Source organism: Orcinus orca, chromosome 7 (genome assembly GCF_937001465.1).
Source record: "Orcinus orca chromosome 7, mOrcOrc1.1, whole genome shotgun sequence".
Taxonomy (NCBI): Eukaryota; Metazoa; Chordata; class Mammalia; order Artiodactyla; family Delphinidae; genus Orcinus; species Orcinus orca.
Genome location: NC_064565.1, coordinates 53,888,241 through 53,900,619, shown reverse-complemented (window position 1 = coordinate 53,900,619; position 12,379 = coordinate 53,888,241). Strand labels below are relative to the sequence as shown.

Sequence of the window (12,379 nt, the reverse complement as noted above, 5' to 3'; positions counted from 1 at the left end):
GAAGCCCCCGCCACCTTTTTAAGGTTCGTTACCTGACTCCATCTTTCTTTCCATTCTCCAAGTCTCCTTTTCTGAAAAGTCACCCGGAAACACTTGACCAAAGAATGCTCAGTAATCACATTTGCTAAAACTCGACAAAAGCTTTTTAACAGTTCCACATTTTCATCTGTCAGCTCTGACGGAAATCGGTGTAGGGAGCAGCAGGAGGAAGCAATAGAAAAGACGCTCCCTGGGAACAGGTGTGCTAGTGCGTTCTTACCTGGACGTCAGACTCCAGACAAGGAGCAGATAATTTGGGAATGGACTATAAGGCCAGCTTAACTCTGTACAATCCGAGCAAGTCAGCGTGGACGCAACATATTGTACTTTGCAGCAGTTGGGTGGGTGGGAGGCGAGGGGAGAGAGGCCGCAGCTGGAGGTTTAAAAAAAAAAAAAAGGAAAAGGAAAAAAAGGCGAGGTGCTGGGAGAGAGGTCTGCCCGAATCAGAAACACCCTGTAGCGTCTCCGCCTCAGGAGGAAGGCGTATTTCGCAACCTCCGAGGGAAATCGCCTCGGCCGCGGCGTCCAAGTGAGCTGCGGCCGCAGCCCGCGCAGCCCGCGCAGCCCGCGCAGCCCGCGCAGCCCGCGCAGCCCGCGCAGCCCGCGCAGCCCGCGCAGCCCGCGCAGCCCGCGCAGCCCGCGCAGCCCGCGCAGCCCGCGCCCAACTCGCCCGCCGCGCGCTGACCCCGGGCTTGGAGGTCGCGGAGGAGGGTGTTCTGGCGAGTCGAGTACCCGCGCCTGCGAACCTTCCACCTGCAGAGGACCCGGGTGCAGCCATGGGCTACCAGGGGCAGCGGCCTGTCGTCCCGCCACAGGTAACGACACTGGGGCTGGTTCTGAAGGCAGGTCATTCGTTCGTTCACCCTGCAACAGCGTTTAGCTACCTTCACCCAGCGTCTTGATGTAGCACCACAGAAGGTTCTCCAGGAGAAAAAAGAAATTTTGCCTTGATCTTTTTTTTTCATAGTGGGCACTTTTCAATATAACCCCTTTAATTTCACAAAAATCACATCCTTTGCTCCCTAAGAGATTCTAAAGTACTAGGATTTCATGCAGTAGTCCACGAACTTGGTGCAGCTGTAATCAGGACATTTTAGGATGGAGTTTGTTCACAAGCTCTGTTTGAATTACTAGATATTGTTGTTACTCTATTATTATCCTCATTTTCTTATCGTTATTGGCATTGCTTATTACTAATATCATGTTAGTCTCTTAAATTGCATATTTGTCTTACCGTTTTCTGAATTTTTGAGCTAGTTAAATATTTTTTTAATTGCACTTTTATATACTAAAATAGAGCCATCTAGATGACAGAGAAACCCTCGTTTCTGAACATAAGGACAAAGGGAAAACTTGTCGTCAGTCTGCTGCTGTTTTTAATGTTGTCAACTCGATTATAGGATCTGGTATAATAGGTAAGGTTTTTTTTTTTTAATTTTCAGTGAAAAGGCCAAATTTAAGACACTTCTTATGTTGCTAGTATTCATAGGTTAATTTTAAAGGAAAAAATCTTAAATGATAAAATTGGTAATTGTTTTTTCATAAAAGCCTTCCCTTTTTTCCAACGTAACAATGTACACACATCAGTCTCTCTTATACTAAAAATGGGGTGGTGATTCACACTCTTTCCACATTTGAGAGCATCCTCCATGTGTGATAGATTAAGGTGGAGCTGCAGATGGGAGATTGCTGAATTTTTTTTTCATAGGCTGCATGGTCAAGTGATAATGTTACCTAATTTACTTTTTTCCCTGTTCCTGGAGTAGCCAACCGTTACTTGAATCACCTTTCCATAACCTTCTAGAGGTGTAGAACCTCCAGATACTTGCAAATATTGGAGATACAAAAGTTTAATGTGAAAACATAACAATCGTGAAGAATCAAATCCACGTAATATTTCCTTACCCATTTGTAGAGTATTAAATTTTAAAGTACAAACTTATTATGATATATCAGTTGTAAATATAATTTAATCAATAAATAGAAATGGGTTTTTAAATGATTTTTTAAAACAAAGGAGCCAAATAATCAGAATTGAAAGAAATGAGCCTCTCATATTTTCCCAATTTGAAGCAAAGGAAAAGTTCAGAAAAAATTAAGTGCGTTGCGTTATAATAATAAAGGCAGTTATTTTTTCAGCGCTTTTGTTATTTGAAACATCCAATTTAAGAAAAAGCAAGGACAAAACAAAATCCTGCAAATACTCATTGAGAATATTACTTTTTCCTGTAAAGTTATGACATTTTAGTCTCAGTCATCTGGATTGAGTTACTTTTCTTAACTTACACAAGTTGATGTATTTCTTGATTTTACTTTCCATATACAGACAGTTTTTTTTTTCAAATGGTAAATAAACTGTAGGAACCTGAGGCAAAGTAGTAGCAAGTAGGCGTAAAGACTTTTTTGAAATTCAGCCTCCATGTACCATAGAGGTGTAGGCCGAATTCCAGAGCTAATTCCTGATATGAACACTTTAAGCTGATTCATGTCAACTTAAAAAGTACTTCTTAATTAGGCTCAGCAGATTTTTGAAAGGGGAAAGTTTTCAGAGAATAAATATTCTGGGTGGAATTATTTTAAGTACATTTTATTTTAAATGTTTCATTGTCCATAATCTAAAATTGCCCATTTCCAAAAAAGATTCATAAGAAATAACATTACATACTCCTTTCAGCTTTATAAAAAATACTTTTGCCTTCTCATTTTCCTCTCCTTTTCCTACAGAGTTGCCCATTTTGACCCCAGGGTTGGTCTTTCCTCAAATCTCATAACCCTTCTATACTCTTGTTATCATCTCTGTTTTCCCGGCCAGCACATAAGGAGAGCTCTGGGTCATTACTCTCCACATATTCTAGGTCATATGTCCCCCTCACTCTGAAGGGAACATTATTTGTGTGAACTGTCATCTGTTTTTCATTTGATGCTTTCTTACTCTTATTTTTCCACCTCATAAACTTGCTCACTTGACATGCCCTTAACTTACAACATTTTATTCTGAAATAGGTGTTAATATGCTAACATTTAATTTTAATATTCATATACACTTTAAAACTATGTCATATAAATATGTCAATTTACTTAGCCTATTATATACAGAAATTGGGGGAAAACTTCCGTGTTTCCATATGTTTTATTAATGTGATGGGTGGGGCATTTTATGTTTTTTCCAGGATTGCCTTATTCAATGAAGCAAGCTGGCTTTCCTCTGGGAATATTGCTTTTATTCTGGGTTTCATATGTTACAGGTAAAATGCTATGTAATTGATTATTCCTGCAATTTAAATTGTGCAATGACTGTTTTACACAAACACACACACACACACACACGCCCTGTAATTGAATTTCCTAATTAAAAAGTGCATCAAAGAATCCTAAAGAATTTAAACATTTGTATCTGAGGAGATTTACTTTCCTTGCTAATCCTCTGAACAGATTAGAAAAGCATTATATATTACCAAGCCTAAATCCTTTTCATGTGCCTTTTCACTTTATGCCAAACGTGGTAGATAGAGGAGTCACTTTAAAGACTGATTAAGGCCAAGACCGTACTCTGAAAATGCAGACATCAGGGATTCCTTTCCCACAAAAACCTCGGGCAGGTGCACACAGATGAACAACCTTTTTGAGCTCTGTTTGTGCAGGTGGCACCAAGAGCCCCGGTGCTCAACCAGCAGGGATCCCCACTCCCTCCCCACCTTACCCCGCCTGCCCAGCCTCCTGCCTGCCACTGTCTTCAAGGGCAGCAATAAGGTGCTTCTGTATCGCTTCTTCTGTTCTGCTTCCCGCTTTCCGTGTAACATGTTCATTCACACCCATTCCCCCATCTAAGTGCAGGCTTTACAACTCCTAATCATCTTCTCTTCCTGTTGTTCTCACCCCTGCCCTGTCGTCCCCCCAGTTCACCTCAAGGCAAACACAAGGTCTTTCCTCTACCTTAGTATCACTGTGAAAGAGGCAGCAATCACAGACAGACACCCACTGCAGTGGTTGCTGCTAGGGGGCTGCTATGTGTGATCACCTAGATGCCCTTTACCAGGTAATACAAAACACCTCAGCTGTTCCCTGCTCCAGAGTGGCGACCTGGGCCTTAACAGTATCACCTTCCTGTGAGGTTATGAACCCCAGCCACCATTTCCCCAAAGACTGAGTAACGGAAACCCCAAAGCTGTCCTCCTTGCCTCTGGGAGGGACCAATGTGCGGGGCAGTTGGAGCTCCAGACCGCCACCCCTGCAGGGCTTGGGCTGCAGCTGCTCTCCCCCGAGATCGAGTCCTGGTGAGCTGTTCCCCTGCCCTATCTTTTCACTCCCCTTCTCCTAAGAGCACTCCCTCAAATCTCTTGCTCAAGAATCTCTGTCTCAGCTCTACTTCTAGAGACTCTGACTAAGATGCCATCCCTCATAAAATCTCAGGCTTCCAAAACCAGCCTGTAACTCAGCTGTTTTTCCTCAGGCTCAGGAAGAAAGTAAAGCATGCAGCAGGTACCAAAGTCAGAGCGGCAGAGGCCCTCAACTCCCTTCCTCCCTGCTTCTCACCACCCACCACTCCCTAAACCTAAGATGCTTTTAGCTTCTACAGCTCTTAATTTGTAGCTTAAGATCCATAATTTAGTAATGTGGAATCTGTGACTTTGTGCTTATTCAGAGTTGCTGATGTTTAAAAAGTGTATTTTATTTATGAGCACATTTATCACACTCAAAAACCCTATTCAAGGATTTACCCTTGTCGTTTTTAATTTCCTGTTTTCCAGTCAATCAGTACTGACAAATAATTAATTTCCTCCCAGACATAATAACCAAGGCTTGTTTAAGTGCATTATGAACATGTACACACATTGTAAACCAGTAGACAGAAAGCATTTAAAAATATATATCACCTAAGGATTCAATCAATAATTAAGGAGAATGAATAGTTTCTTAAAGCCAAGTCACGTTATACATACATAGATCATAATGTGAATAACTCTCTCAACTGATGCTATACGTAAACCTACAGCAATGTCTGTGAGCAGTCCTTTGCAAAGTCATATGTTGCAACTAATCAGCAGAAATTAGTTACTCAGTAATTTGGCTGCATGATGAAAATCCTTAAATAATTTTGATAAATTAAGGATGACCACACAGACACAAAAAATAATTATAGACTGTGATTCATTTTGTTCCTTAATTAGGATTTTAAGAGCAAAATCTACAAGTAGGGTTATAATATTGAATTGTTCTTTAAATTGACACTAATTATACAGTTGTTTGTCTCCACAATTATTCTTTTGTCTTTTTAAGGCCTTTGTCTTTTCAATGAGTTATGTCCAGTTCAACAAGTAGTGTTTCTAAGTTCTGTTTTCATGTTTGTGAAATGTTGGAGAACAAGAAAGAATTGTAAATATTTACAACAAATGATTTTATTTTAATTTACTTTAAGGTTCTCATATTTGTTGATTAGAGTAAAATAATTTTTATTGTCCAAGTATACATAATGATGTAAAAGAAAATTTTCCTGTTAAATAACGTACACTCATTCATGGATTATCTAAAATTTGCATACAGTACATTTAAAGGGAGATCAAAATGTTATAGTGATATTTGAGATTCCTAAAACTTTTGAGAGCTTTATCTATAGCCCATATAGCATTTGTTATTGACTAAATTCTTAGCAAATTGTTACTTTTAAGCAGTACATTTTGAACTGTTGTACAATTCAGCAGTCTCATCCCAAGCATACAGTTCTTCACCAAAACTTTACAACATCTGTGAAACTGGTTACCTCCTGTTACTCCAGTCCTCACTGATTCTCTTCCTTGGCCAATAAGTTGCTTCTCAGTTTTCCTGCCTTTAGCATCTGTCTTTTGCTTTCTGATCCGTCCTCCATATTACTGCAAAAGTTATCTTTACGAAACCTCAGCCTGATCTGATATTCCCCCAGTCAAAACGTTCCAAGACTCTATAATGACAACAGAAAAAAATTTATTGCATTTAAATTCTTTCATGGTTCGGCCACAGTCTGCATTTCTGGTCTTATCTCCCACTAATATGACCTCTCTTTCACCCTGTCACCGACACTGCCCTGTGTGGGACTTATGTTTTAGCCATTCTGGACTATTCCATTATCCACATGTAGAATATACCTTCACACTGACTTCCCATAGATAGTCCCCCTGCTTGACATTTTTTTTTTCTTCTCTACCTGGTGAAATCCTGTTTATCCTTCAAGGCACTACTCAGCTCTTCTGTGAAGCTTTTCCTAGTTTTAAACAAAGGATGTAGGATGAATTACCATGTCATTTGTGCTTGCAGAATATTTTAAAATATATTTATTAAGTCATTTATCATATTACATTTGAATCAGATATATAGACACCTAGCAATCCTGCTTTATTGATCACTGATTCATTCAACAGATATTTACTGACACTGCTGCCATTATAACAATGATAGCAATGATAGCTATAGCAATGATAGCATTATTCCTGCCCACATGAAGCTCACAATGTAGTACATTCGGCAGAAAAAAACACACATAATTATAATACTTCATGAAAAATACCATAATACAAATATGTGCATGACAGTAGGGATACTGGCATTTAATCCAGCCTTAAAGGAGCAGACATGTTTTGGGGAGGAAAAGACAGCTTCACTGACTATTTATGAAAAAATGTGAGAGAGCAAAGAAAATGGAAGGGTACTCCAAGCAGACGGTAATGTGGAAATGCAAGAGAGAACTATGTAAGTGATTCAGCCTGGCTAAAGTATAGGGTTGATGTTGGTAAGTGGAAAGAGATGAAGTTAGAGAGGTTTGCAGAGGCATTTTTGAAGGCTCCCATGTAATGATAATCATTACCATTTCCTGAAGACTGGCTAGATGCCAAGCATAATGCAACCACTATACTTAATCCTTCTGACTCCATAAAGTAGGTATTCATGTTCTACTTTTTATGGAGGAGGAAATTGAGACCAGTAGGTTAACATGATTTGCCCAAGGTCTGCAGTTACTGGCAACAGAGTTGAGATTTTGGTTAAATGCATGGATTCTGGAGCTAGACTACCAGGGTCTGAGTCCTGTCTCTCCTTTATTCTGTGAAATTTAGCAATTTACTTAAGCTTCTGTGCCTCACTTTTCTCATCTATCAAATGGAGGATCATAATGGCACCTACTTAGGGCTGTTGTGATGATGAAACACGTTAATATGCATAAAGCATTTAGAAAAAGGTCTGGCAGACAGAAAGTGTTGTGAAGTATTTGCTAGTGTTTTTGTGGTTTTTATCATCGTTACCGTCATTATCATCAGACTCCAAATACAATGTTTTTCCACCTCAACACACAGCCTATAGAAGATAACTAAAAATAGCATGAGTTCTCATTCATTTAGCCTCCATAGTGTGCCAAGCATTGTGGTAGGCATTTAAACATCATCATCCTCATAGACTCTTCAAGGTTGGGGTATTGCCGTACTTTACAGATGAAACTCGGAGTCCTTCATCCAAGATCCCACAGCTAATAAACAGTTTTTTTCTGAAAAAAAATTATGAAAAAGTGTTGGTTTTTATCCAAAGGCATCAAAGTATTCCCCTGGAGGATTTTAAGCAGAAAACATGGTCAGATTTATTCTGTGGTCAGATTCATCTGGTACAGGGGGGAGGTCAAGAAAGTCTTAGTAGGGAGGGGATAGTGGATGAGAGAACTAATAGGAGTTTTTGCAGTAATCCAAGCAAGACGTGATAAAGGCCTAAGCCCTAAAGTAAAACAGGTTAGAGACTAGAAGTGAGGAGATATAGTTGAATAATTTATGATGCAGTAGTTAATGGACTTAGTGACCAAAGGAAAATAGAAGGTGATGGATAATGAGAAGTCTAGTGTGATTCTCAAGTTTATCTTGATATTATTCACAGTTTGGAGAAATATGAATGCAGAAGCAGGTTCCAAAACAAATATATAAATTCTAATTTGGATATCTAAAATCAAGATGCCTATGAGGTCTTCAAGGTAAAATGTTTATTAGGCAGCTAGATATAGAAATCTGGAGTTTTGGAAGAAATCTGGGCTGGAGGTACAAATTTGGGAGTTACTAACATCTTTATGAAAATTGAAAGCATGACCATGAATAGGATCACATTAGGACATCTTGAAGAGTGAGGGAAAAGTCCAAGAATCCAGGGTTTGAAGAGAGTTAAAGAAACGTGAAAAACTAAATGGCCCAAAAGATAGGAGGAAATCCAAGAGAAAGTGATGTCAGAAAGGCCAAGGGAGGATGGTTGAGAAACAAGGGAATGGTAAACAGGGAGAAAATGCTACTGAAAAAGCAAATATGATTAATATTTAGGAGGTATCAATTGGATATATCAACTTGGAGCTCATTGATGAACTTGTTAAAAAAAGTTTCAGTGAAATGGGGGTGGGGAATCAAGGTGGAAACAACACTGCAATGATTTGTATTTTCTTCTTTGTATTCTAGTACATTTCCAAATAACTTGATAAAAAATTCACCTGTGATGGAAGCACGAGCAAGAAAAAAGAAAAAGCACGAATCACACCCTCTGTGTAGCTGTGTACCCAATACAACTGCAGTGTCATTCACTAGGTGTTCAAAAAACATTGGGTTAAATGAAAGAGACTTTTAGTTATATATTTCCTGTATATTTGTGTCTTCAATTTCAACACTAAAAGTGGAACTTGGGAATTCTCTGGCGTTCCAGTGGTTAGGACTCCGAGCTCTTACTGCCAAGGGCACGGTTCAATCCCTGGTCAGGGTACTAAGATCCCACAAGCCACACGATGCGGCCAAATAAATAAATAAACAAAAAGAAAATTGGCCATCTCTGTTTTTTTTTAAAAAAAAAAGTGGAACTTAAATCTCTAAAATGTAAATTTCAAAAAAAAATTCTTAGAGTGCTCTCTTAACTATAATAATAATATAGTAAAGTAAACCATAATAACTATAAAGTTACTAGTTGTACTTTGTTATAAAACAAATGATCTGATTCTCCTAAATCTATTTTTTCTTCTGAATGCTTCCAGCACGTTTTATTCTCGGTCTTCACACGTTGAACGCCTATGAGATATTGGATTACCTACATTCTGTTGCTTGGACAATTGAGCCACATCCTGTTAATAGTCATCGCACTGGTTAGGTTAAGAAAGTAAAATGGAAAATTGAAGCTTTAACTCTAGTCTGCATACCCTCATCTGTCCAGTTCATTGCATGGATATATGAAGTCTATTTGCATCTCGATTGAAAAATATATAACTGGAAACAGTACAGTTTTATGAAAGATAAAGTTTTATGAAAAGAAAGTAAGACTTGCCATGCTAATTTACTGTAGCATTAAACTCTTCTTTAAAGTTCTTTTTTTCTTTAAGTCAAAACACTAAAAAAAAAAAATTTGTACTAAATGTAATCTGACATTTGTTTAATGGTTATTTTTGCCACAGACTTTTCCCTTGTTTTATTGATAAAAGGAGGGGCCCTCTCGGGGACAGACACTTACCAGTCTTTGGTCAATAAAACTTTTGGCTTTCCAGGATATCTCCTACTGTCTGTTCTACAATTTTTGTATCCTTTCATAGGTAAGGATGAATATGAAATTGAATATTGTAAGTATTTTCATAAACGGCCATTTCTGAATAAAATAGTTTTAATAGTCATTAAAGAATACTAGTAGTTGAAATATTTTCCACATTAAGTGTTTATCTTTAGCCATTTTTCCCTTGTTTTCTGTTCCTTTTGGTCAGTTTTCTGAGTATTTCATTGAAATAAAGTGAGCGTGATTCTGAAATGCTTGTGATTCCCTAGCTTGATGAAAAATAGAATGATAGATTTCTTTTAAGGCTAAAATTTTTTTGAAAACCTAAGGATTTGTGGAAGTCATGTCCAAGGCCAACGTGCTGTTTAAAGTTGGCACCCAGCACTTCTTAAATAAGCAAAATGTTAATGTTCATCAGTGGCCAAATTGACTTCATTTTCAAAATAAGTTATACAGAAGCTATTGTTCAAACTAGTTTCTTATGTCTCTTCAGAAAGCTAAGAATATATTTCTCCAAAATTTTACTTTTTCAAATGAGGTGATATTTTGGAGCCTTGACAGTTTTCTATTATTGTTCCTCACTTTGAGCAAAATATGTGTTCCTAAAGAGTATTTGGAAACTGAACTTTAATAACAAAACAAATTGCGTTTTAAATGACTACCAAAACTCATTATTATTTAAAGATGTTCTGGAAAGAATCAATTTGTGAAGGGAAAATCTTTTTGTAATACAAACTGATATTCTCCCACAAATCTGCTGTCTAGTTATTTTTAAAGTTGTACATATTTGTAATCACAATATATATTTGAAAGTAGACTATTTGGGAAGTGATAACTGATTACTTTCAAAATATTCAAGATGAAATATGTGATGGCTTGTTGGTGACTGTATTGTTTTAATTATGTGTTTAGCTATGATAAGTTACAACATAATAACTGGAGATACTTTGAGCAAAGTTTTCCAAAGAATCCCTGGAGGTAAGTCAGTATATTTATTTTATATAGTTTTTCATAGTTAATGTGATTCATAATAATTTAAAAATAAAATATTTGCAAGTGGAGGAATTGGATGACTTCAAATATCCAGTAATATCCATGATCCAATCTGATCCTAAAGTATTAATCTCTTATATATAGTTTATTTCTAATTTAGCTGTTTAAAAATTATTATTTATATAATTAAAATACTTTATATTTTAAATATCTTATGTATCACTATCTGTAGTATCATTTTTTCATGTAGTGTTTATACTACATCATTTCTTAAATAAGCAAGCTAATCTTTGTCCCCATTATTTGTATTAAGCTACAATTTAATATAGTAAAATTAACCCTTTTTAATGTATAGTCCTATGAGTTTTGACACATGCATATAGTCATATAACCACAGCCACAATCAAAATATAGAACCATTCCGTTATCCCCCCAGATTTTCCTCATTCCGCTTTGTAGTCAAACTTTCTCTCATCTCCAGCCTTAGGGAACCACTGATCTGATTTCTCTTCCTACTTTTGCTTTTCCCAGAATGTCAAATAAATGGCATCTTATAGGAGCGAGCCTTTTGGGTCTGACCTCTTTCACTTAGTATGGTACATTTGAGATTCTCCATGTTTGGGAGTTTATTAGTAACGTGTTCTTTTTTTTAATTGCTGAGGATTATTTCATTATATGGATATAAACATTTTATCTATCATCCAGTTGAGGGACATTCGGCTTGTTTCCTGTTTGGCTTGATTCTGAAAAAGCCACTGTGAACATTTTAAGCAGACCTTTTCAGCATGTGCCACAACGCCACTCCCTGTTCATCCTTTCACCATATCATGGCTATTTGAATAATTCAGAGATTGTGAGTCTTTTTGCTTTGAAGAGTTCCTCGTCCAAGCCACATAATCCCCATTTCATAGTCGCCTAACTTTATAGTTGTTATTATCCTTCAAATTGATACAGAAACACGTTTTCTCTTAGTGTGTGAATCACCCATCCTAGAAACATGCCAACAAAATGAAACAAAACGTAAAGCTGGAAATTGTGCCTATTCCTCTCACAGGGTTTAGTGGAAACTGAAACCAAGGAGATTTGAGCATCAAATCACTGACCCACTACTTGCTAGCTGTGTGACCTTGAGAAGGTTAATGCCCTCGCTGAGTTCTAGCCCCTCATCTCTAAATTATGAATTAGAGTATCACCTGCTTCATAGAATTATGGTGTGAAACGAGAGACAACGCAGACAGTGCCTAGCATATAGGAGGTGTACCCAGCACTGTTAGCTGTTATCTGTAGGTGCTGTCATAGCCCCCAGCCTCCAAATCCTGTTTTCATAAACTGAGATTAGGTGAGTGGATAGAATGTTAAGGAAAATGAGAAGAATATAATACCATATATACAATATGATCTAAATTATGTAAATTTTCTATTTCCATAAATAAGGAAAAAATAAAAAACATATATTCACATATAAACTGTGGTTATCTTTTAATTGTGCGATTCATGGGAATTTTTTGTTTCCTTTGCTATTTTTTCAGTTTTTCAAAGGAGCATTATTAATTTAGAAAAAATTCTTTCTTTTTTCTTATTTAAGAAGTAATACATATGTATGAGGAAAATGTTAGAAAACATAGCATAGTCTCTTTCTCTTGGGACAACCAACTAGGCATAATCCTACCAACACTTCCTTCCTTCCTTCCTTTTCTCCTTCCTTTTTAATCTATACTTTCAGAATTTTAAGGATACATGTAACTTCAGACATCCGTATAAATAAGATAACACTATATTAGTAGAGCAAACAGTTTGAAAGGGTAAACAGACCAGATACACAAATAATTTA

General features: G+C 37.2%; 1 protein-coding gene across 3 annotated transcripts in view; it reads left to right on the top strand.

The window, feature by feature from the left end:
• The first annotated feature begins 387 nt into the window (after positions 1–387).
• Positions 388–12,379, top strand: part of SLC38A11 (solute carrier family 38 member 11) — a 52,911-nt gene continuing 40,919 nt past the window's right edge. Inside the window, exons 1-5 of one of the 3 annotated variants that reach the window (XM_004283606.2) lie at positions 388–854; positions 1,337–1,454; positions 3,210–3,284; positions 9,464–9,598; positions 10,468–10,533. In XM_004283606.2, coding sequence (XP_004283654.1) covers positions 816–854; positions 1,337–1,454; positions 3,210–3,284; positions 9,464–9,598; positions 10,468–10,533 — 433 coding nt within the window. In that variant the 5' untranslated portion in view covers positions 388–815. Of the gene's footprint in view, positions 855–1,336; positions 1,455–3,209; positions 3,285–8,486; positions 10,534–12,379 lie in introns of those variants that run through there. The other 2 variants (XM_049712062.1, XM_033412593.2) reach the window with 2 other exon arrangements.